Here is a 26,721-nt window from a genome sequence, read left to right on the forward strand (position 1 = left end):
TAAAGGAAGTTCAGAGTTCTTGATTATAAAAGTAGAATACTTGTGGATAATGGCAAGGTCAAAATATGACCAGCTCCACATGTAGTTGTGTTGAGGTGAGAGAATAAATAAGTGGGAAATAAGTAAATTGAGTATTTGAAGGAGTATTAATACAGATCCTGAAGTTCTGAAGTGACGGCCATATGTGTGTGTGAAGTCATTTTGCAGTCATATTTAACTATGACCTCATTGGGGTTTTCTTGGCAAAGATGCTGGAGTGGTTTACCATTTCCTTCTCTAACCCATTTTACAGATAAGAAAAATAAGGCAGAGTTAAGTTAACTTGAGGGTTATATTAATTGCACAGCATTTTTTCTCTTCACCACCTACCAGACCTTGAGGGTTGTAGAGGATGTAAATAGGTCTTTAGGGAAGGAGATTCACAAAACCTTTTCAAGAACACACTAGGTACTTAATGAGTGCTTACTGACTTGACAACTCCCTGATAGCCTCTTCTTGCTCCCAATTGTCTCTTCCCTGCTTTATCTTTTTATGAAAGATTCAGGAAAAGAGTCTTGCCTCTGCTTCCTATTCTCTCCCTTCATCTATCTCTATCCCACATTGTTGGTAAGTTATCTAGTTCTGACTGTAGTTCCTGTCATTCCCTGGACATTGTAGATCTTAAGATGACAGCCAGGAAGTTGAGCAAGAACAATAGCAGAGTTGATTTGATCATGGTTCCAGAACTGGAGATCAGGAGATAGAAATGTGGATGTGCTATTCTATGATACAACCCTAGAGAGAAACAACTGGTGACAGAGTGGAAGGGCCTGTCTGAAATTCTAGACCAGGTAAGGTACTCATACTGGGAGCGTGAGACGCAAGGCTTTGAAAAAGAAAAATACAGACTCTGATCCAGCCTCCAGTCTGCTGGAGAGAAGATTCTGTAGGGTAGCAAGGAGTTTCTAATCTGTATTGGAAGAATGAGTTTCCTTTCTAGGTCACATATTGACTTAGAAAAACATAAATTAATAGTGCTGTGTTGTTGTTCTTCGAGACTGTATTTTGAAGGTTTTCTTGGCAAAGATACTTGGAATGGTTTGCCATTTCCTTCTCCAGTTCATTTTACCAATGAGAAAACTGTGGTGTTCTCTTCTTCAAAATATAATGGTTCTCTCTGGGAGCAGGTTTCTTGGGAAGGTTCTCTGGAGGCAGCTTTAGTTTCAGTTCAGAGTAATAATCCCTCCAAATGCAGCCAGCTGATAAAATCCAAACATTTATTTCTTATCTCTTTCCTTGGGCCCAGTTAGCTTTCTTAGAGGCCTATCTCTCTGCTTGCTTGCTCTTGCAGCTTGTCCTTTGCCTCTGCTTTCTTCAGCCTCCAGCCAGCACAAAGGTGGAAGATGGAATGAACCTGACTCCGCTTCGGAGAGTGGGCTTGTGGATTTGTGGGCTTCTCTATCTCCCAGAGTGCTCTTCTCCAACTCCTGGCAATGTTCCGAACTGACTCTTACTGACTCTTGACTGACTCACTGAAGCTCTTTTTATTCTGGGTGTAAAAGGTTGACTCCTCCTCTGAGAGTGGGATTATGGGATCCAAAAGTGGGATTGTGGGTTTCTGACTTGTCAATCTCATACTGAATACTGACTTATGAATCTCCCAAAAGTGTGAACTCCAATGAGTACTTAAATACATTAGTGAGCTAGAGAATTTGCTAAGTACCATACTAAATTGGGCAACTGACATCACTTTGTAAGGATTCTAACATAAAATTGAGGCAAAAAGATTAAGCCTAGGATCACACAGCTAATAAGTACCTGAGGCCAGATTTGAACTAGAGAAGATCCTAACTTCCTAACTTCAGACCTGGAACTTTATTCACTGTACCACCCAAATGCCCCTAAATTAACAGTATCTATGATACATTGTATCTTTATTTTGTTAAACATCTTCCAATACATTCTAAGTCAGTTGGGACTTCACTCAAGAGTCTGACACCTCTGTCCTACACCAATGAAATCTCAGTTCTTAATAAATCTTGAAAAGCCATAAATTCTTGAAAGGCAAGAATTATCTTATTTCTCTGTGCATCCTTTGCAGTTTCCAGCACTACGCCCCCTCACAAAGTACAGAGTATTTTATTTGGTGAGTGGTTATATGTTTGATGACTATTGCCCACCCCTGTGAGATTATCATTAAGAGGATCAGAATTCTCCCAAGTGACGATCCGTTAGAGCTGGGTCTTCCCACTTGTACACTGTTGTTTAATTGTGTCCAATTAAACCCCTTGGTTCGGTTTTCCTGGCAAGGAGACTGGAGTGGTTGGCCATTTCCTTTTCCACTTCATTTTACAGATGAGGAAACAGGTAAAAAGCAATTGATTTGCCCAGGGTTACATAGCTCAGAAGAGTCTTGGACCACATTTCAAGTCAGATCTTCCTGACTCCAGGCCCACTTTGACACCTAGCTGCTCTGTAGTTATAGTTCAGGGAAACTCAGGCCATTTGGAGAATACTGTTAATTGATGGATTGTTGAGAGTTAAAAGAGACCTGAGTTCTTACCTACTCTAACCCTTTTATAAAGGGAAATAAGACTTTTCCAAACTTATGTTCCTTGTTGATGGCAATACCATAGTTAGCCAAAAATAATAATGGAGAGAAATCAGTTTTTGCTGCTAATTAATAACCTGACCTGCCCAATGCTTTTTTTTTTTTTTAAATTATTTTGCTAACATCCAAAATATATCACTGGCAGACTTAAACCAGAATCTTCATGATTCTGAAGTGGGCTTTCTAGCCATTATGCTACACTGCCTCCCAAGAGAGAAATTTATCTACAAATTTTGCAAACTAATCAGTAAGAAAAGACATCATATTACTGGTATAGGAACAGAGAGACACTTCATTAAGGAGAGATTAGAAAGATTGATAGAAATGGAGGGAAGGAGAGAAGGAAAGACATGGAGATGGAAAGGCCAATAAGTGTTTCCAGGGACAGCAAATAGGTTAATTTGCCCAGAATAAATGAGTTTGTGTACAAAAGAACAGGAAGACCAGAATGTGGATATGGTAATCTATATGTGATATTTAAATAAGGAAGGATGTGGGGCAAGATAGGTAATGAGTGAATGACTTATTAGAAGAAATTTCTTCACCTGCAACAACACCCTACACAAAAATCACAAATCCAGTTTTTAAAAAAAGGCAAAAAAAAAAAAAAAAACCTGAATCTACAGTTGTATAGATTCTTCAAGAGATTGAATGAATCTTTACATAAGTCCTTTTCTGCTCCAAATGATCTATCTAGCTCTTTGCACATGAACTCTTTCTGAATTCAAATGCAAACCGTGACCAACTGTGTGATCCTGGGAAAGTCACTTAAACCTGTTTGCCTCAGTTTCTTCATTTGTAAAATGAAGGAGAAGGAAATGACAACTCCAATTATTTGCCAAAAAAATCTCAAATGGGTCATACAAAGTCAGACACATCTGAACAAAGTAATTTTCATGCCTTTTTTTTTTTAAATCACCAAGTCAACAACAAACATTTTACTCTATCTGGAACACTCTCCCTTCCCATCTCTGCCAAGTGGCTTCCCTGGTTTCCTTGGCTTTCTTCAAGTCTCAATTAAAGTCCTACTTTCTGCCGGAAGCATTTCCCAATCCCCCTTAATCCCTCTGAGACTACCCTCAAAGTAACCTGCATAGAACTACTTTGTACTTTGTTATATATAGGTTGTTTCTTTCCCCAAACCGTACCCCTATTTGACTGTAAGAATGGAGACCCTCCCCCCCCCTTTTTTTTGGTGGAGGAGGACTTTTCTTTGTATCCTCAGCACTTAGCATAGTGCCTAGTACTATCTATACTTAATAAATGCTAATTGACTGACAAATAAGTTGGGCACTGTGCTAAGCAATGGGAATACAAATAAATACTAGCAGAAACATCTCTGCCCTCAAGGAAGGGCATTCTAATCCTTCCTTCTATGAAGGAAGACAACTGCATAAAAAGAGAGTTGAAAAGTAGGAAACGTAAGGACAGTAAATGGAGAGAAATGTATATTTTGTTTAAGAATAGGAAAATGATAAATCCTGCAGAGGATGTGGAACAGATCAAAGCACATTTTTTCACTTAATTTAATTTAATGACTTTATATGCTTAATAGAGATCATATTGCTAGCCTTCTCAAGGGCTAGGAGAGGGACTGGAGGGAGGGAAACAATTTGGAACTCAAGATTTTAAAAAATGGATGTTAATGAACTTTACTGGGTAAAGTGAACAGAACCAAGAGAATATTGTGATTAAGTGTTAGGTGTGATTAGCAGAGGAACTGATAAAAATTAATCCTTTAGGCAAACAGGAAGAAGGCTCTGATAGTGGAGATCCATTTAGTTCCTTGATTCCATCCTCTAAAGGGTTAAAAATCCAAGTTAAGTCAAGACCCTGAGGCTTAATTTTTCTATAAAACAACAACTTATAGCCCGTGGCTTTTCTGCTACCTTCCTTTGGGTCAGTCCCCCCATAGCATTCTGCCTTTGGTGTTTTCTCACCTTTCCCTTCCTCTTCCCCCAAGCCCACATGATATCTCCCCTAACTCCACTATGTTTCCCAACCTCATTCTCCTCTTTACAGCTAACTCTTTTAAAGTGCTAAGTCCTTTTCAGGGGGGCTTTTCTGCCAGTTTAGGGCAAGCCCCAACCTCATGATTGCTCCCTTTCTACTGAGTAACTGTTCCAACTTGTTTTTCATATACTCTCCCACTCTACTTCATAATTACCATTCCCAGTGTCTATTGTATCTCTTCATTTTGTCTTGTAACCTATTTCCCTAAATAAATTTACCTTTTGCCAAAAAGAATGGCCATTAGGATTTCTTCACATGACCGAATCCCAACTTTTGGTGTCTGCCATCTAGTGCCAAACCCTCACATCATAGATCACATCCATTGTACATAGTAACAAGATCATGTAATGGTCCATTATGATGTGCTTGGCTTCTCCTCAAAAATTTAATGATTCAAGACAATTCCAATAGACTTGGGATGGAAAATGCCATCCACAATCAGAGAAAGAAATGGAGTCTGAATGTGGATCAAAGGTATTTTCACCTTTTGTTTGTGGTTTATTTGTTTTTTCTTTCTTGTGGGCCCCCCCCCCCCAGCTTTGGTCTAACTTTTCTTGCACAACATGACAAATACAGAAATATATTTAAAAGGATTGCTATTAATCTATATCAGATTGCTTGCTGTCTTGGGGAAGGAGGAGGTAAGGGAAGGAGGTAGAAAAATTTGGAACATAAATTCTTACAAAAATGAATGTTGAAAACTATCTTTACATGTATTTGGAAAAATAAAATAGAGAAAAATTTTTAAATAAAATTTTTAAATGAGTAAAAAAAATTGTTAATCCAATTTCCCCAATTGTATCCCAAAACCCATTGGCAGGGGACTTAATATTGGAGGAGATCACTATCTTAAGCCTGAATGAGGAGGAGCAGGATGAAGATGGTAAATTGGAGAGAGAAGAATACTTTTATCTCCTTTAAGCTTCAGGTGTTTCTGTTTCTGGCTTCCAATTTCAAAGAGGAGATAGAAAACGCCTGTCCCATTTCAGGTTGCTCAAGAAAATAACTCAAGGGAAGAAGTCAATATGAGAGTCTCCCATGTCCCTGTCCCCAGCTTACTGCACTAGAGACATTGATGAATTTTCCCTTGGTTGTGATCTAGGGTTCTCTCCCTTGGTTTTACCAAGGCATTACCTTGCTTCAAATGGGAGAGCCCTTTCACTGTTTATTTTCAGATTTTATATATATACACACATATACACACACTTTAATTTTTGTTTGGCTACCGAATTGTATAAAAAAGGTGTTTTGGTTTATTTGTTTTTTCCCCTCGGTGTTAGGTATATTTATTTATTGTGAAACTCATATTTGGTGGGAAAGAGATTTAATATAAAGTATGAGATCCTGCTTCCTCCATTAATGAAACAGCAATCAGAAGTTGAATTGGACCACATCTCCTAGAACAAAGTTTTTTAAACTGGGGGTCTTGTAACAATTGAATAAGGGAGTCCTGACTTTATGACTTATTGTAAACATTTGATTTTTATATATATTTTACATATCCACATACCCCTGTGACAGGGAAAAATTCTTTGGGCAAAAAGGGATTGTGAGTGGAAAAAGTTTAAGAAGCCTTGCTGTAGATTAACAATATTTAAGGGAGTAGATTCTAATCTTTCTCTAGCTTCTGGTCCCAACTTTGTTTCCCTTTCTAGTAGGAAATGGTCGCTCTTGGAGAAGGGTTGGGGAGAAGTGACTAAAGATATCTATTTTTGTTCCTTTACAGTCACACAATAAGTGTACTCCATGCTATACGGGAGGGAGGGGGAAAGAGGTTCAGCCTTCCTACAACAGGATCATAGATTTAAACCTGGAAGAAACCTCAGAGACATCCATTTTAATCCCTTAATTTTACATGGGGAAAATGAGGTCCAGAGACATAAAGGTCATACAGGCAGAATCGGAACTTGAAATCAATCAAGTAAATAACCATTTTCCCACTATATTCAGTGTTCTCAAAGTATGTGGATCTCTGAAACCCTTTTAGAGGGTCTACAAATTCTAAAATAGTTTTTATTTCCAATATGGTAAATGTCTATAAATATAATCCAGATAAACAAAAATGCTTTGGAGAGATCCTCAATAATTTTTAATAGGATAAAGATACTGAAAACAAAAGTTTGAGAATCACTGATATATATCATTACCACTTTTTAAAATTCAATTTTACTTATTTTGGTTCTTCATAAATTTCATTTTGGGTTCCTTATCACCCTAAGATTTAGTTATGAATGTTTTTTCTTTCTCCCCTTTTCTCCTGGTCCAATTAAAAATCAACCAGCTAGGGTCAAAATTGTATCTTTCCTCTCAGTAGGTGTACATTAAAAAGATTACTGGAAAGGACCAGGAAGAAAGCAAGTTTCCTTGTCCAACCACAAGCCAGCTTCAAACACAACAATCAAGACCTATGGCCAAGACCACGAATAAAGGAGAGTGGGTGTGCACGGGAGCGCGTTCGTCCCACTTGATGAGGGAAAATGAAGAGGACCGAACTGGAAGGGGACGGGGATCCCAGCGTTATTTTGCAGTAAACACCATCTCAGAAACTTCCATTTGAGAACTCCGGGGGCCATCTCCCCCTCCCCCCATCCTCGCCCCTAGAATCCAGCACACACAGACTCTGCCGTTGTTTCATTTTTTTCACTTTATTCATTTTGGAGTAAGAAGGAATGAGTGGGGTGAGAGTCGAGGCTTCAACTCTACAATTTCCATCCCAGGGATGGCTGGGGACGGGAGAGATCAGGTACTGAGACAGTCAGCCGAGTCCAGAGACAGGAAAACATCCGCCTTGCACTGAAAAGTCCCGAGCCCGTCAGGGAGCAGCTCGCAGCTCTGCAGATTCGGAGCGATGTCCTTCACGCACACCGCCTAGGCAAGGAGGGGCCGCGACAGACGTAAGGAGCGAGCTGCCCCAGCCTCCCTCAGGGACTTCCCGAGCCTTTCCCAGACCCGGGCCGTCCTCGTCATCCGCCACTCTCACCCACAGCCCTCTGAATTCTCTCGGGCCACTTACTTTGCTTTGTCCCGTTGCGGGACGCCCTAGTCACCCCCATACTCACGAGGCTCCGAAGGCTGGTTCGAGACTCGGGAAAGGCGCCGTTCCCCATGTCTCCACTGTCCTGCACCGGGTCAGAGCGCCGGGCATAAGGGGAGCGGCGGATGCCCGACAGCAGCCCCGACGCCCGGCCCACGGAGTAGTAGCTGGGTCCGGCGGATTGCTTGTACCAGGCGTGACCGGGGGGCACAAGCAGGAGGCCGAGCGCCAGGATGGCCGCCACCAGCTTCCCGGAGGCAGGCATTGGGGAGCGCAGATGAGACACACTAAAGACGAACAAGCGGTAGTACCCGCTCTGACAGCCAGGAGCTCTGAGCCTCGAAGGAGCCCGACTGCTCCTTATATTGGCAGCGGGGAAGGGCATATTGCGCGAAAAACGGAGGTGGAGGCGAGCCTGGGGGGCTCAGCGCCCTCCCTCCTGGTGCAGCACCCCAAACACGAAAAAGACGGAAGGCTAGCGTAGCAAAGTAAGGAGGGGGGAACCTGCGGGGGCGGAGCCCGCTCTGAAGCACCACCTCCACTTTGCGGAGTTGTCAACAGAAGCTGTGAGAAATTCTTTGCTCTCCTTCAGAGATGGAAATCTATGGCGAAGGGGGGACGGAGGGGAGGAGGGGGGGAGAGGGTGAAAGAGGAGGGAGGAACCTTTGGTCTAGGAACCTGGAGATCCTGGACATCCCTGAGTCCAGCCACTCCTTGGAGCTGGCTCAGCGATGATTTCCCTCCCTCTGATTTAGAGTCTGGAAGATCCAGTAGATCTAGTAGCTCAATGAACATAAGGACTTCAAAGCAGCCTAGATAAAGAATTGAATTTCCTACACCTGGTCAGAACCCAGACTTAGGAGTCCAGGCTGTGACAGGCTGGATGCTCTTAGAACCTACTGCCATTCCAATCTTTCCAAATATAGAAATCCAGCCCTTTCTAATGGACCCCTTTTACACAATTCAAGGGATCAAAGGCCAATTGTTTTAAAAAGTTCACACACCATTTTAAATGGAAAATGTGGACCAATTCTCAATGGACCTCCAGTCATTGGAGTTTGTCCTAATTTACTTAATCCTAGAAACCCCAAGTTCAGAATGGGGAAAAGCCAAATGACATCAAGCATAGTTTGTTAGGGGTCAGGGCAATGGTGACAAATTCTGATATGCAGTAGGAGAAAGTAGGAAGCTGGGACTCCTGAGATAACCATAGAAAGAAACATATTTGAAGGAAGTTTTTAAGATTGGAGGAGGAAGAGGAAAGTCGTACTTCCTCAACTATTCTTACCCCAAATCATGCCCCTTCCAGGATTATAAGACTGATAAAAATAGGATTATATTCAAAAGTATCTCAAATATTTATTAGATGCACACTGTATGCAAAAAATTACTTTAAGTGCCCCAGGAAATAGAGAGTTCGAAAGGCCCTACCCTCAAGATACTTAGTTTTTATTAGGCAAGCTTTATTTTTGCAGCTTCCCTAGGAAAAGAATACATCTGGCTTATGGCTTGCCCAAGACGCTGGAAACAGCTTCTGGCATTACTGGCACCAGCTTGTAAAAGTTATCTGAACCCTGAAGGACACAGTACGAGTGGAAAACAAGCTATCTGTATATTGAAATTAAATTAGATTATCTCTAGGCTGCCTTTTTTCCATCTCTTAACAGCCTATGATTTTATGGCACAGGATTTGAAAATGACTACAAATAAAAGAAAATGACAATGAAACACCTGTCAAGCTGGGTGTACTGGTAACCTGTAACTAGGAAGAATGAGGCTGGCCAAGCTCCTGAACATGGGAGTTCTGAGCTGCAATTTTGTTCTACATCAAGTACAAATTTAACATGGGGAGACTCTCACCCCTACTTCCAGTGGAGAAGGGGTGAGAGTGAGGGTCAAGGATAGTCTAAGATTGTCTAAGAAGATTCAAATTGACCTAGATCAGAAATGGAGGAGATCCAAGCTCCTAAGCTGACCAGAATGGGATTGGATCCATGACTTAAATTCTTGAGCAGAACAAGGAAATTCAGTACAGGGAAACTCAGTCTTAAAAAACAAACAAACAAACAAAAAAAAAAAACCAGAACCAAAACGCCCACATTCCACATGGCTGATCATAGCAGTGTCAAATAGCAGTGACCACTCATTCTCAGACACAGCCAATTTGTTGATTTTAATTAGCTGTAATATTTGTTACAAGGGAGGGCTTTAATGGCTCAGTGCCCATTAAGGAATTACAATGATATGAACAAGAGGGAGAGGGCATGAATGACCAGCTTCAATGATCAGTATGATTTCAGATCATATACTTAGAAATGGAAGAGACTTTAGAACCCACTTAACCCAATTCCCACATTTTACAGATGAGAAAAATGAGATACAAAGACATTAAGTGGCCTGTGTCTGGAGTCATCAAAGAAAGTGTTTGAGGTAGACTTTCCTGACCCCCTGAGTCTAAAGTCCTCTCTGCTATACTATACTGCCTTTCAAAAATGAAAACAATTTGAGAGGCTAAGGATGGAACCTGAAGCTTCATACTTGCAAAGTATACCTTCTACAGTAAATTACCTCTAATTTTTTTTGTTCTGTTTACTAGGGGTTTCCCTAGTTCAAAGGGGAACCCTTTGAGGGCAGAAAGTCTAGCTCCATTTGTATTTGATTTCTCTCCCCAAATATCTCATCCTACAGTATTCACTATATCCTCCCAAAATCCTTTTACCACTCAGTCAGCAAGAACTTCTCAAGTCTGGCTACTATCCCCTTCTCTTCCCTTGGACTGTTATAGCATGTTTAAATAGTTAAGCTATTTGAGAATGCTATGTTTGTAAAAACAGCTGCTCTCATATCCCAATGTGATCTACTTAGTCCCCTTCCTAGTGTCTTCTTACCTGTTTAATTTACATCAAATAGCCCTAAAGCAGCACTGTCTCCTCTCATTTTTTATAGGAGGCCTCCCTGGTGTTTCACAGAAATGTTTATTCATGAGTATTTTCATATCATATCATTTCATTACACATCAGAGGCTTATAAACCTATCAAGTAAAGAACTGGGAGGCCCAGGGGGCCTTTAGCAAGATTGATAGTTTAATGAATTTTAGTTTTCAAGATGAAAAGTTTCAACATTGCCAATGGAAAAAAACAAAATCAAGTCCAGTCCTTTTCTCAACTCTCTTAGAATCAGAGAAGCCTAATCCTGTGAACCACTACAGCTTCTATGCACTAAAACAGAGTTAAAACACAGGGGAAAAAAGGTGACTTCATGTACCCAGTCTGTTTCTCATGCCCTTCCTATATGTGGGTGGTCTCAAGGTTCCTGTTGAAAGCATCAAAGCCTAGAAGATTGTAAAATGACTCCTTTTTGTGGCTTGGGATCTATAAGCCCAAGGTTACAGAGTTCTTCACCACATGACACGAAGAAAAGACAGATGTCACAGAAGATGTCAGTCACTCTTTGAACTTCCATTCCTGTCGACACATAGGACAATGCTGCTGTACTTGCTGAGAATTAAGCCACTTGAGAATGCAGTGCATGTGGAAACAGTGAGAGCACTGACCCCACACAAGGGGGCAGTCATCCCCAGGCACCTTACCTGCAGTTAAAAAAAATATATATTACTTAGGTTGGAAAAAGTAAGTTGGCCATCTAAAGTTATAATTTACTGACTACATTAAATCAACTGTTTTATTCTTTTACTTTTAATTCAAATTATTTATTCAGTATCTACTATGTGTAAAGCATGCATATTTTAAATTGAGAGTAAATTACCATTATAAACTGAGCCTTTTTTTGCAGAAATTCCATATACTCTAAAATGGGCAATAAGGAATTTCGAGAAATCTTGCCTCTGCTTTGAATTCAGAGTTCTGACATTTTCCCACCTAGAAACTAGGGAAAATCTTTTAGATCTCTTTTTTGGGGGATATATTCTGAAGAATAATTACAAATGCAAATAACAATATAAAAATAATTGTTGCAATGGGGCTTCAAGGGATCATTTGGAGAATTTCTATGATTTCCATTTTTCCGAATTCAAAAAACTGCCATGTTTTCCCCCTCCATCTCTAGGTTCAGGGTATAAATTAATAACAATGATAGGATGAAGGAGCTGAGGTGGTTTACCTGGAGAAGAAATACTTGGTAAGAGACCTGATAACTATCTTCAAAAGCATATTTAGATTTGGTATAAAAAAAATTTCCTAACAATTTCTTAACATCCCAAAGTGAAATGGTGGTATTGAAAAGCTTTTGGATAAGCAAAATGGTTTTTTTTTTGGCATCAATTATCTGAGAAGCATATAGATATAATATCTGTAGGCATATAAAATATCTTATGCCTAAGTTCTAATAGGAAATTAATAGATCAAGAAATATAAATTTAAAATTCTCAAAAGAAGTACTGCAAACTTTTAGCAACCATATGAAAATTGTTTCTAATCACTTAACAAGAGAAATGTAAATGATAATTGAAACTCCCATTTTCCCTGGATAGGGAAGGGACCATGGGAACAAAATGTGGCTATCATGGCCATATATAGTTTAATTGAATGCTTTTGCAATTTTCTGAGTCACTACAATCGTGTCATTTTGTTACTTGCTTAGTTATTTGAGTTTTCAGCTGTTTTCTACAAACTACCTAATAGACATTTCAAAATGGATATCCCAAGGGTCAAATGCAACATGTACAAAACAGAAATCATTAATCCCATGTCCATGTCTCCCCCAAATCTACATCTCTTCCCAACTTTATTATTGTTCAAGGGAGCCACCCATCTTCCCCATCACCCAGTTTCCAACCTGTTACCTTTGACATCTTACTTTTTTTTTACTCAATATATATCAATTCAGCTACCAAATGTCATTGAATGTCATTTCTATCTTCAAGACAACTCAAATTCCAAGCCTTTCTTTCTAACTCATACAAAGTAGATATGTGTCAAAATGGACCGAAAGATGAACCAGGAGTCAGGAAGGTCTAAATTTAAAATCGACCCCAGACTTTTACAAGCTGTGCAACTCTAGACAAGTCACTTAAACTGTTTTCCTCAATTTCCTCAACTATAAAATGAGAGCTTATGGCTCTAAGGGTTGTTGTGAAGATCAAATGAGACAATAATTGCAAAGCTTTAATATAGCAATATATGAACACTTATTTCCCTCTCACCTCACCCCCTTACTACTATTACATTAGGTCAGGATTTTATCAGTTCTCACCTATACTACTGAAAAAGTCTCCTAATTCGCATCTCTGCCTCAAATCTCTCTTTTAAACTATCCACCAACAGTTGTCAAATTTTACTTTCTTAAAGCCCAGGTCTAAACCTGTCATTTCCATAATCAAAAGCTCCAGTGGCTCCTTATTGCTGCTTAGATCAAATTATAAAAAGGCTTTATAGCACTGGTCAAACTTTTTTTCTGGCCTTATATATTACTTGTCTTTATGAACTGTAAAATCCAGCCAAATTAGCTTTCTTAGAACACTAGGAAATGAATATAAACTGCTTGCATTTTTGTTTTTCTTCCTGGATTATTTATACCTTCTGAATCCAATTCTCGCTGTGCAACAAGAGAACTGTTTGGTTCTGCACACATATATTGTATCTAGGATATACTGTAACCTATTTAACATGTAAAGGACTGCTTGCCATCTGGGGGAGGGGGTGGAGAGAGAGAGGAGAAAAATTGGAACAGAAGTGAGTGCAAGGGATAATGTAAAAAATTACCCTGGCATGGGTTCTGTCAATAAAAAGTTATTTAAACAAACAAACAAAAGTAAAAAAAACAAAAACAATTAGCTTTCTTTCTCTTCCTCAGATAGAATCTTCTATCACAGTAGATTGAAAACAGAGAAAGAAAATTATAGACCAATCTCCCTAATGAACATTGATGCAAAAATCTTAAATAAAATATTAACAAAAAGATTACAGAAAATCACCCCCAGGATAATACACCACAACCAAATAGGATTAATATCAGGAATGCAGGGCTGGTTCAATATTAGGAAAACTATTAGTATAATTGACGCAGAAAAAGCATTTGATAAAATCCAACATCCATTCCTATTAAAAACACCTGAGAGTGTACGAATAGATGGACTTTTCCTTAAAATAGTCAGTAGTATCTATTTAAAATCATCAGCAAGCATTATATGTAATGGAGATAAACTGGAATCATTCCCAATAAGATCAGGGGTGAAACAAGGTTACCTACTTTCACCACTACTATTCAATATTGTATTAGAAATGTTAGCTTCGGCAGTAAGAGTTGAGAAAGAGATTAAAGGAATTAGAATAGGAATGAGGAAACCAAATTATCACTCTTTGCAGATGATATGATGGGATACTTAGAGAACCTCAGAGATTCTACTAAAAAGCTATTAGAAATATTCCATAACTTTAGCAAAGTTGCAGAATACAAAATAAACACACATAACTCATGAGCACTCTTATATATTACTAACAAAATCCACCAGTTAGAGATACAAAGAGAAATTCCATTAAAGTAACTGCCGATAGTATAAAATATTTGGGAATCTATCTGCCAAGGGAAAGTGAGGAACTATATGAGCAAAACTACAAAACACTTTCCACACAAATAAAGTCAGATTTAACCAAATGGAAAAATATTAAGTGAATATAATAAAGATGACAATACTGCCTAAACTAATCTATTTATTTAGTGTTATGCCAAACTCCCAAGAAACTATTTTACTGACTTAGAAAAAATAACAAAATTCATATGAAAGAACAAAAGGTTAAGATTTTCAAGGGAACTAATGAAAAAAAAAATCAAATGAAGGTGGCATAGCTGTACCAAATCTAAAACTATATTATAAAACAACAGTCACCAAAACCATTTGTTATTGGCTAAGAAATAGATTAGCTGTTTTCCTCAATTTCCTCAACTATAAAATGAGAGCTTATGGCTCTAAGGGTTGTTGTGAAGATCAAATGAGACAATAATTGCAAAGCTTTAATATAGCACTAGTTAGGTTCATAGGACAATATAGTCAATAACTTTAATAATCTAGTGTCTGACAAACCCAAAGACCTCAGTTATTGAGAAAAGAATTCACTGTTTGACAAAAATTGCTGAGAAAATTGGAAATAAATATGGAAGAAACTAGGCATTGACCCACACTTAACACTGTATACCAAGATAAGGTCAAAATGGGTTTATGATCTACGCATAAAGAATGAGATTATAAATAAATTAGAAGAACATAGGATAGTTTACCTCTCAGACCTGTGGAGGAGGAAGGAATTTATGACCAAAGAACTAGAGATTATTGATCACAAAATAGAAAATTTTGATTATATCAAATTAAAAAACTTTTGTAGAAACAAAACTAAGGCAAACAAGATTAGAAGGGAAGCAATAAATTGGGAAAACATTCTTACAGTCAAAGGTTCTGATAAAGGCCTCATTTCCAAAATATATAGAGAATTGACTCTAATTTATAAGAAATCAAACTATTCTCCAATTGATAAATGGTCAAAGGATATGAACAAACAATTTTCAGATGAAAAAAATAGAAAATATTTCTAAGCCATATGAAAAAATGCTTCAAATCATTATTGATCAGAGAAATGCAAATTAAGACAACTCTGAGATACCACTCACTACACATCATTCAGACTGGCTAGGATGACAGAAAAAGATCAATGGTGAATGTTAGAGGGGGATGTGGGAAAACTGGGACACTGATACATTGTTGGTGGAATTGTGAATGCATTCAAGCATTCTGGAGAGCAATTTAGAACTATGCTCAAAAAGTTATCAAACTGTGCATACCCTTTGATCCATCAGTTTTACTACTGGGCTTATATCCCAAAGAGATCTTAAGAAGGGAAAGGGACCCATAGGTGCAAAAATGTTTGTAGCAGCCCTGTTTGTAGTGGCTAGAAACTGGAAATTGAAAGGATGCCCATCAACTGGAAAATGGCTGAATAAGTTGTATATAAATGTTATAGAATATTATTTTTCTGTAAGAAATGACCAGCAGGATGATTTCAGAAAGGTCTGGAGACACTTACATGAACTGATGCTAAATGAAATGAAGAGAATCAGGAGATCATTATACACTTCAACAATAATACCATATAATGATCAATTCGGATGGACGTGACCCTCTTCGACAATGAGATGAACCAAATCAGTTCCAGTTCAATAATGAAGAGAACCAGCTACACCCAGCGAAGGAACTCTGGGAAATGAGTGTGAACCACAACATAGCATTTCCACTCCCTCTGTTTTTATCCGCTTGCATTTTTGATTTTCTTCTCAGGTTATCTTTACCTTATTTCTAAGTCCGATTTTTCTTGTGCAGCAAAATAACTGTATAGACATGTATACATTTATTGTATTTAACATGTACTTTAACATATTTAACATGTATTGGTCTACCTGCCATCTAGGAGAGGGGGTGGGAGGAAAGGAGGGGAAAAGTTGGAACAGAAGGTTTGCAAGGATCAAGGATACTCATGCATATATCTTGTAAATAAAAAGCTATAATAAACAAACAAATATTTAAAAAAAGAATCTTCTATCACTCATCTTTATGCCTTTTTCTGATTATTTTTTGTTATAAAGGGACTCACCAAGCTAGAGCAATACTTAGCCCTGAACCCAATAATAAATCATAAGTCCAGAGTGAAAGAAGAATCTTTTTAGTACAATTCTTGCAAAAATGCACATCTCCTACAATAAGAGAAGCCCACCAATACAAAAGCAAGAGAAAGCTTTATACTAGTAGTCCCAGTGCAGTCCCTCCCTCCAAGCTCTTCTAGGTTACACTCTTATTTATTATTTATTATCAATCCCTTACATGTTGATAGGTTCCCCCCTCTCTGGTCATTTATCCCATGTTCAAAAAATGGCTGTGATCTCTAGCTCAGGTGTATCATATGCAATGAGCCCATTAAGCAAGGGCAATTTGGTCAGGCTAGGTTTTTTCTTCTGAAAGCTGATTCGTTGGTAGTACTTATTATACCACTCTGAAATTGCAACATCTTGTGAAAATCTAATTTTTAGCATTTCTCACATTTTCCACGTGTGAAATATATTCCCCTCACTTGTAGGAAGACTTAATTCAAGTGCCACCATTTTCAGGAAGCCTTTTCTTATCATCTAGCTCCCAAAATTACCATATATATATTCTTTACATCCTTATTTATGTATGTTTTCTCCTCTTAAAAGATATAAGCAAGTAATACTTATACTTGCTCACCCTTAGCACGCTGCCTGACTAAATATTTGCTGATTTAATTTTTTTGTTTGTTACAAGGGAAACCTCATTGGGGAGGCATTTCATGAAACTGATTGTAACATAAAAAATAAAAAGCATAAAAAAACTTTAAAAAGATACTGCCTCTAGAGTCAGTGGATTCCCTGTAAACTCAAAGTCTTCCAACAGAAACTGACTGACTCTTCAACACTGGGAATGTTGAAGAAGGATTGGAAATCCTTTCCACCTGAATTTCTGTGAATCCTAAGAAATACCTCTATTCTGGGTTCTGGTTTCTTATCTCTCCTGACATTGCTACCACTCTATGCAGGCATTCATCAGCAGTAGCTTGGTGCTGGATTTCACTCTCTCAAGTCTTTCCTCCTTCAAATCCATGCTCCATTCAGCCACTAGTGATTTTTTTTTTTTTAAAGCACAGGTCTGTCATTCCTTTCCTCAATATAATTCCAATGGCTATCATCTCCAATATCAAATATAAAATCTTCTATTTAGTTTTCAAAGTTCTTCATAATCTAGCACACACCCCAACCCTCCTTGGAATTTCTCAAATAAGGCATTTAATTTCTTGGCTCCAGGTATTTTCTCTGTCTCCCATGCCAACAATGCTCTCTTTTCTCATCTCCAATTCCTGGACTCCATTGCTTCTTTCAAGTTCCAGCTAAAATCCCATCTTCTGTAGGAAGTTTTTTCCAGTCCTTCATTCTAGTGTCTAGGTTCTGTTAATGAATTTCTATTTTTCTACTAAGTACCTTATTTATACATTGTTGTTGTTACTGTCTCCCACTAGACAGTAGCTACTAAACGGCAAGGACTGTCTTTTCCCTTTCTTTGCATCCCTAGCTCACTGCACCATCCTTGGCACATGAGAAAGACTCAATATATGCCTGACTGAAGACAAAATTGTATAGTGCCTCATGGGTGCAGATTATTGTTCTAAGTTTTATATGTCACATGGAATCAAAAATCCCATTGGTACTTCATGAATAATATAATAGTCTTAAATAGAGCCATCTTTAGGGAAAATCAAACTGAAGAACAAGGAAATATTTTTAATCAAATCTATGAAGGACTGTCTACTGGTATCTAAAAGGTTTTTTCTTGTCCTAGGTGCCAGCAAGAACATCTTGGATCTTACTATATAGAATACAAAAGAATCTGATGAAATGGAGATTACTTCAGGTTAAATTTATTCACAGGCATACAATACCTCTTTTGTATGTGATATCCTCACACATTGCCCACTATGGTACACAAGGAATACATAAATGATGATGATGACTGAGTGCTGTCTAGCTCTTGATAACTGGAGCTCTCTCATTTTCAAGACGGCCTTGAAGAGTTCAATGATAATGCTTCAGATCTACCAGGTGTTTATAAAGAAATGTCTGAAAAATTTTCCGATTTCTATGCTTGTGTCTGGGAAAACTAATGGAACAGCTAGGAAAAAATATGTTGATAGGTTCCCCCCTCTCTGGTCATTCTTAGCACTCCAATTCTTAGCACAATGCCTAGAACATTGTGGATACTTAAATGCTCACTGAAAATTGACTAGATTAATTGTCCAAAGCAATTTTTAAAGTCCAGATGGATGAACAAGTGAATGCTACCAAACATTTTAAAAAAGCATAATTCCAATGTTAAATAAATTATTGGAATAATAGGCAAAGGAGTCATACCAAATTCTCTTTATGAAACAAATGTGATCCTAATAACTAAACAGGAAGAGCAAAAGAGAATTATAGACCACTTTAGTTAATGAATAGATGCAAAAATCCTAAATACAGTACTAGCTAGGAGAGGAGACTACAATATAGTACAAAATATAATTATAAACAGGAGGGATTTATACCAGGAATAAAAGGATGGTTTAACAAAAGTTAAACTATTAATATAATTGATGCTATCAATAACAAAAGTAACAAAGATCATATATCAACAGATGCAGAAATATTGATAAAACTACAATATTCATTCCTATTAAAAACACTTGAAAGCATAAGTAAAAAAGTATTTTTCCTTAAAATTATAAGAAGCATCTATAGAAACATTCTTTATAGGTCAGTCACTTTCTTTTCCTACCAAACCTTTGGAGAGAGTTGAGATAAATAGAAAATAAAATCCTAGGATTTGGCAGAGTAAAAAAAGCTCTAGAAATTGGTACAGGCAACCATACCAGGAATCATATTCTAACACTGTATGTCAATAGTGCTTGCAAAAATAATGGAAGAGAAGGGGCTGGTTTGAGGTACTTTCTCCTCGGGGTCTCCTCTGGGACCAGAGCAAGATCTATTCTAAAAAATGAAGAGAAACAGAGCAAAAAGAAGGAAACATAAGTAATACATTTTCTGGACGACAGACACATCACATCACTGGAAGCAGCTGCCAAATGGATTGAGCAAGCAAAAGTGTCAACTACAGACAAACTCATGTATACAAATAACCAACTCATCACCAAAGGTATAGATGTCTGGATTACCAATTGGATTACCAAGGTGGATTACCCACCTTGTGATGGACTTGTATTGCTTTCTCAGTTTTTCTATGTGCTATTCTAATTTTTCTTTAATACAAACAAAAAAATGCACACCATAAACAATTGTTGACACTGTTCACATGTACTAATAATAAGAGAAAGGCAGATCTCTTCATCTGTTAAATCCGATTAAACTCTAACTTGTTCAAGTCTTGCCCTAGACCATCTAGAAACCAATCCAGATTATTTGTTCACATGACTTAGGTTAATGGGAATTACTATCTTTTCCTTCAGGTAAAAGGAACTGACCCAAAAAGAAAATCTCTGGAAAACAAATAAAAATAGAGATGCTGTCCACAGAGACCAATTTATTAAGCTAGATAATTTGACTTGGGAAATGAATGTTAAACAAAAGTATGTACTTGGTTGGTCATTCAAAAGTTGAAGACTAAACAGAAACTAAAAGATTAGCCAGAGAAGCAATTAAAAAGTGAGAAGACTTATTCAATACTTACAGATGTTGAAATTTAGTTTAAAATATAACTCTTTATTCCTGAAATATAATCTCCAAATCATTTTCTCTTTGCTTCTTTCCCCCTCCCCCACCTTGTGATGGACTTGTATTGCTTTCTCAGTTTTTCTATGTGCTATTCTAATTTTTCTTTAATACAAACAAAAAAATGCACACCATAAACAATTGTTGACACTGTTCACATGTACTAATAATAAGAGAAAGGCAGATCTCTTCATCTGTTAAATCCGATTAAACTCTAACTTGTTCAAGTCTTGCCCTAGACCATCTAGAAACCAATCCAGATTATTTGTTCACATGACTTAGGTTAATGGGAATTACTATCTTTTCCTTCAGGTGAAAGGAACTGACCCAAACTGTTATGGGCCAGAACTCTGTAAAATAAGGATTCTTACAAAGTGTTAAGTCAGTGGAATTAATAAGACAATGGTTATTGTCTTATTTAGCATGGTGCTTAATAATTCTAAATTCACTATGATTGATTTAATCTTACAAATAATGGCTTCCTAGTGATATAATGATTGGTTTATACTCAGTGTAAAGCATATAAACTGGGATAAACTCAGCCAGGGTCAGAGCCAGATTCATTCACTCCATCTCACACCACCATGGTGGCTAGCCTGTCCTCCTGCTTCCTCCACTGAGACCAAGGCCCATCTGAAGGATGGGCTCCAGAAAGCTAGCCCAGGCAAGGAAACTATACTATGAAGGAGATAATAAAGAATTTGGACTTTATCCCTAAGCTATTACTGGTGATTACTCTACTGAAATATGAAGGATGCTTCAAGACCTCCATAAGACCAACAAGAACACTACACCAAACCTTATCAACTAACTTTTACACTGCTTTTTCATTTGCCCTAGTTTATATATCTTATAGTTTCAAATTACCTACTGACAACCTAAAAATACCTGCCTGAGTCATGTAATCTGTCTTTCTGGTACATTCTTATGACAGTTAGCACTTAGAACTTGAATTTGTGACCAAAGAAGAACTAGAGATCATTATTGAACACAAAATAGATAATTTTAAATAGATTAAGTTAAAAAGTTTTTGTACAAACAAAACTAATGCAGACAAGATTAGAAGGGAAGTAGCAATAAATTGGGAAAACATTTTTTACATTCAAGGGTTCTAATAAAGGCCTCATTTCTTTTTTGCAGAGGCAATTAGGGTTAAGTGACTTGCCCAGGGTCATACAGCTAGGAAGTTTTACGTATCTGAGGTCAAATTTGAACTCAGGTCCTCCTGACTTCAGGGCTGGTGCTCCATCCACTGCACCAACTTGCAACCCCAAAGGCCTCATTTCTAACATTTATAGAGAACTGACTCAAATTTATAAGAATTCAAGCCATTCTCCAATTGATAAATGGTCAAAGGATATGAACAGACAATTTTCAGATGATGAAATTGAAACTATTACCACTCATATGAAAGAGTGTTTCAAATCACTATTCATCAGAGAAATGCAAATTAAGACAACTCTGAGATACCACTACACACCTGCCAGATTGGTTAAGATGACAGGAAAAAATAATGATGAATGTTGGAGGAGATGCAGGGAAACTGGGACACTGATGCATTGTTGGTGGAGTTGTGAACGAATCCAACCATTCTGGAGAGCTATCTGGAATTATGCCCAAAAAGTTATCAAACTGTGCATATCCTTTGATCCAGCAGTGTTACTACTGGGGTTATATCCCAAAGAAATATTAAAGAAGGGAAAGGGACTTGTATGTGTCAAAATGTTTGTGGCAGCCCTTTTTGTGATGGCTAGAAACTGGAAAATGAATGGATGCCCATCAATTTGAGAATGGTTGGGTAAATTGTGGTATATGAATGTTATGGAATATTATTGTTCTATAAGAAATGACCAGCAGGATGAATACAGAGAGGCTTGGAGAGACTTACATGAACTGATGCTAAGTGAAATGAGCAGAACCAGGAGATCATTATACACTTCGACAACGATATTGTATGAGGATGTATTCTGATGGAAGTGGATTTCTTTGACAAAGACTCAATTTCAATTGATAAATGATGGACAGAAGCAGCTACACCCAAAGAAAGAACACTGGGAAACGAATGTGAACTATTTGCACTTTTGTTTTTCTTTCCGAGTTGTTTTTTACCTTCTGAATCCAATTCTCCCTGTGCAACAAGAGAACTGCTCAGTTCTGCACATATATATTGTATCTAGGATATACTGCAACATATTTAACATATAAAGGACTGCTTGCCATCTAGGGGAGGGGGTGGAGGGAGGGAGGGGAAAAATCGGAATAGAAGCGAGTGCAAGAGATAATGTTGTAAAAAAAAAAAATTACCCTGGCATGGATTCTGTCAATACAAAGTTATTATAAAATAAAATAAAATATTAAAAAAAAAGATTGTGTGCTGATCAATTTTATAGATTTGGCTCTTCTCAGCAATTTAGTGATTCAAGGCAATTCCAGAAAACTTTGGATGAAAAATACTAACCACATTTAGAGAAAGAATTACAGAGACCGAATGCAGATCAAAACATACTATTTTCACCTTTTCTTTCTTTTTTTTTTTTTTTGATAAGTTTATATATTTTTAATACACATTGCTTTATGAATCATGTTGGGAGAGAAAAATCAGAGCAAGGGTGAAAAACCATGGGAAAAATTTAAAAACAGAAAAAAAAAAAGTGAACATAGAATGTTCTTTTTCTGGATACAGATGGCATTTTCTATCCAAAATCTATTGGGATTATTTTGGACCAGTGAACCACTGAGAAGAACCAAGTCTTTCATAGTTGATCATCGCACATTTTTGCTGTTATTATGTGCAATCTGTTCCTAGTTCTGCTTGTTCGCTCATTATCAATTCACGTAAATCGTTCCAGGCCTTTCTATAATCAGCTCGTTCATCATTTTTAAAAGAACAATAACATTCCATTACCTTCATGTGCCATAACTTGTTCAGCCATTCCCCAATTGATGGGCATCCACTCCTTTCTAATTTTGTTACTACAAAAACAGCTGCTCATGTGGGTCCTTTCCCCTCTTTTATGATTTCTGTGGAACATAGATCCAGTAATGGTACTACTGGGTCAAAGATTATGCACAGTTCTGTAGCCCTTTGGGCATAGTTTTAAGTTGTTCTCCAGAATGGATGGATCACTTCATAAGCCCATCAACAATGTATTAGTATTCCAGATTTCCCATATTCCCTCCAATATTTACCATAAGATTTTCCTGCCAACTTAGCCAATCTGAGAGGTGAGTTATTTAATTTGCATTTCTCTAATGAATAGAGATTTAGAACATTTTTTTTCATATGACTATAGATGGCTTTAATTTCTTCATCTGAAAACTGTTTGTTCACACTGACCATTTATCAATTGGGGAATGATTTGTATTCTTATAAATTTGACACAGTTCTTTATATATTTTAGAAATGAGACCTTTATCATAAACACTGGCTGTTAAGTTTTTTTTTTATTTAACAATTTTTTTATTTTTCCAAATATGTTCAAAGATAATTTTCTATATTCACCTTTGCACAATTTTGTGTGCCAAATCTTTCTTACTTTCTTCCCCACTCCCCCTTTTCCCTAGACAGCAAGCAATCCAATATAGGTTAAACATGTACAATTCTTCTAAACATATTTCCATATTCGTTATGTTGCACACAAAAAATCAGATCAAATGAGGGAAAAAACCAAGCAAACAACAACAAAAGATAAAAATACTTTGCTTTGATCCAGTCTCCATAATCATCTCTCTGTTTGTGGATGATACTTTCTATCACAAGTCTATTGGAATTTCCTTGAATCATTTCATGGTTGAAAAGATTCAAGTTGATCATCATGTGATCTTGTTACAGCAACAAATATTTATTAAGCCTCTTTGTAAATGTCATCCCCTTTTATAATCACAACAATGCTGAGAGGTAAATGCTATTGTTTTCTCCATTTTATAGGTAAGAAAACTGAGGCAGACAAGTGATTAAAATACTTTTCCAAGGTCACTCAGTTAATAAGTCTGGAGGCTGACTTTGAGTATTCCTGACTCCAGAAATGAAGCTGCCTACTGTTCCTCTTATCTATAACCTCCTTTAAAGCTCCTGCAGGATGTTCATTTGACACGCTGGCAGTTTTCTTCCAGTGTCCTTGAAATTGTGTGGTTATAAGTAGTAGAACTCCGAAGTTATCTATCAGGTAACACTGATTCTTGCTCAATGTTAATCTGTGTTTAAAATTAAATGAAAATCAAATGAGATACACATGTAAAGTGTTTTTTTTGTTTGTTTGTTTGTTTTTTTGGTTTTTAGGAACTCTCAGCGAGGCTTGTCTCTATACAAGTTGATAAAGACCAGTTCATTATCACTTTCAAGACTATTGAGGAAATATGGAAGTTCTCAACATATCTGAATTTAAGTAAGGCAAAAGTTGAATAGAAAATAACTTAAATTTTTAGAAAACTTTTTAGTTTATGGAGTACTGTCCCTACAACATCCCTATGGTGTATATAGTGCATGGATTATCATGTAGTTTTCTTGTGTACAACACATGTAAAGTGTTAAATGTTAAAGCACTCTATAAATGCTAGCCGCTTTTATTATTATTTTTTTATTAACAAAACATATACATGGGTAATTTTTCAACATTGACCCCTGCAAAAACTTCTGTTCTAACTTTTCCCCTCATTCCCTCCACTCCCTCCCCTAGATGGCAGGTAGTTCCATATATGTTAAATATGTCAAAGTAGACCCACATTTAACACCATATACCAAGATAAGGACAAAATGGGTCCATGAATAGGCATAAAGAACAAGATTATAAATAAATGAGAGGAACATAGGATAATTTACCTCTCAGACTTGTGGAGGAGGAAGAAATTTGTGACCAAAGATGAACTAGAGATCATTATTGATCACAAAATAGAAAATTTTAATTATATCAAATTAAAAAGCCTTTGTACAAACAAAATTAGAAGGGAAGCAATAAACTGGGAAAACATCTTCACAGTTAAAGGTTCTGATAAAGGCCTCATTTCCAAAATATATAGAGAACTGAAATTTATAAAAAATCAAGCCATTCTCCAATTGATAAATGGTCAAAGGATATGAACAGACAATTTTCAGATGATGAAATTGAAGCTATTTCCACTCGTATGAAAGAGTGTTCCAAATTACTGTTGATCAGAGAAATGCAAATTAAGACAACTCTGAGATACCACTACACACCTGTCAGATTGGCAAAGATGACAGGAAAAAATAATGATGAATATTGGAGGGAATGCAGGAAAACGGGGACCCTGATGCATTGTTGGTGGAGTTGTGAATGAATCCAACCATTCCGGAGAGCAATCTGGAATTATGCCCAAAAAATTATCAAACTGTGCATGCCCTTTGATCCAGCAGTGCTACTACTGGGCTTATACCCCAAAGAGATACTAAAGAAGGGAAAGGGACCTATATTGCCAAAATGTTTGTGGCAACCCTGTTTGTAGTGGCTAGAAACTGGAAAATGGATGGATGCCCATCAATTGGAGAATGGTTGGGTAAATTGTGATATATGAATGTTATGGAATATTATTGTTCTGTAAGAAATGACCAGCAGGATGAATACAGAGAGGCTTGGAGAGACTTACATGAACTGATGCTAAGTGAAATGAGCAGAACCAGGAGATCATTATATACTTCAACAATGATACTATATGAGGATGTATTCTGACAGAAGTGGATTTCTTCGACAAAGAGAAGATCTAACTCAGTTTCAATTGATCAATGATGGACAGAAACAGCTACAACCAAAGAAAGAACACTGGGAAATGAATATAAACTGTTTGCATTTTGGTTTTTCTTCCGGGTTATTTTTACCTTCTGAACCCAATTCTTCCTGTGCAACAAGAGAACTGTTCGGATCTGCACACATATATAGTATCTAGGATATACTGTGACATATTTAACATGTATAGGACTGCTTGCCATCTGGGGGAGGGGGTGGAGGGAAAAAGTCAGAAGAGAAGTAAGTGCAAGGGATAATGTTGTAAAGAAATTTTTTTCAAAATAAAAAAAATCAAAGTATATGTTAAATACAATATATGTATACATATTTATATAGTTATCTTGTTGCACAAGAAAAATCGGATTTAGAAAGAAGGTAAAAATAACTTGGGAAGAAAAACAAAAATGCAAGCAAACAATAACAGAAAGAGTGTAAATGTTATGATGTGGTCGACATTCATTTCCCAGTGTTCTTTCACTGAGTGTAGCTGGTTCTGTTCATTACTGATCAATTGGAACTGATTTGGAACCTCTCATTGTTGAGGATTGGCTGTAAAAAAATTTTTAGCCAGCTGTGTACTTCCCTTTTAATCTTGTTTATATTGGTTTTGTTTGTGCAAAAGTTTTTAAATTTAATGTAATCAAAGTTGTTCATTTTGCCTTTCATAATGTTCTCTAGTTCTTCTTTGGTCAAAATTCCTCCCTTCTCCAAAGATCTGATAGGTAAATTATCTCTTGCTCTCCTAATTTGTTCATGGTATCATCCTTTATCCCCAAATCATGTATCCATTTTGACCTTATTTTAGAATGGGGTGTGAGATGTAAGTCTATGCCAAGTTTCTGACATATTATTATTATTTTTTAAAATATCTTTTTATTGATAGAACGCATGCCAGGGTAATTTTTTACAGCATTATCCCTTGCATTCACTTCTGTTCTGATTTTTCCCCTCCCTCCCTCCACCCCTTCCCCCGGATGGCAAGCAGTCCTTTATATGTTGAATGGGTTGCAGTATATCCTAAATACAATATATGTGTGCAGAACCGAACAGTTTTCTTGTTGCACAGGGAGAA

General features: G+C 37.1%; 2 protein-coding genes across 2 annotated transcripts in view; both read right to left on the minus strand.

The window, feature by feature from the left end:
* Nucleotides 1-7,229: 7,229 nt before the first annotated feature.
* Nucleotides 7,230-9,690, minus strand: NPB (neuropeptide B). The gene is made up of 2 exons (XM_051995350.1): nt 7,663-9,690; nt 7,230-7,471 (listed from the first exon to the last, which is right to left on the minus strand). Exons 1-2 carry the CDS (start codon nt 8,020-8,022, stop codon nt 7,343-7,345), a joined length of 489 nt encoding a protein of 162 aa, XP_051851310.1. The 5' UTR covers nt 8,023-9,690; the 3' UTR covers nt 7,230-7,342.
* A 93-nt stretch (nt 9,691-9,783) lies between these two features.
* Nucleotides 9,784-26,721, minus strand: part of ANAPC11 (anaphase promoting complex subunit 11) — a 33,311-nt gene continuing 16,373 nt past the window's right edge. Inside the window, exon 3 of the mRNA XM_051995352.1 lies at nt 9,784-11,227. Coding sequence (XP_051851312.1) covers nt 11,082-11,227 — 146 coding nt within the window. The 3' untranslated portion in view covers nt 9,784-11,081. The remainder of the gene's footprint in view (nt 11,228-26,721) is intronic.

This window comes from Antechinus flavipes, chromosome 4, assembly GCF_016432865.1.
Source record: "Antechinus flavipes isolate AdamAnt ecotype Samford, QLD, Australia chromosome 4, AdamAnt_v2, whole genome shotgun sequence".
NCBI classification, from domain to species: Eukaryota; Metazoa; Chordata; class Mammalia; order Dasyuromorphia; family Dasyuridae; genus Antechinus; species Antechinus flavipes.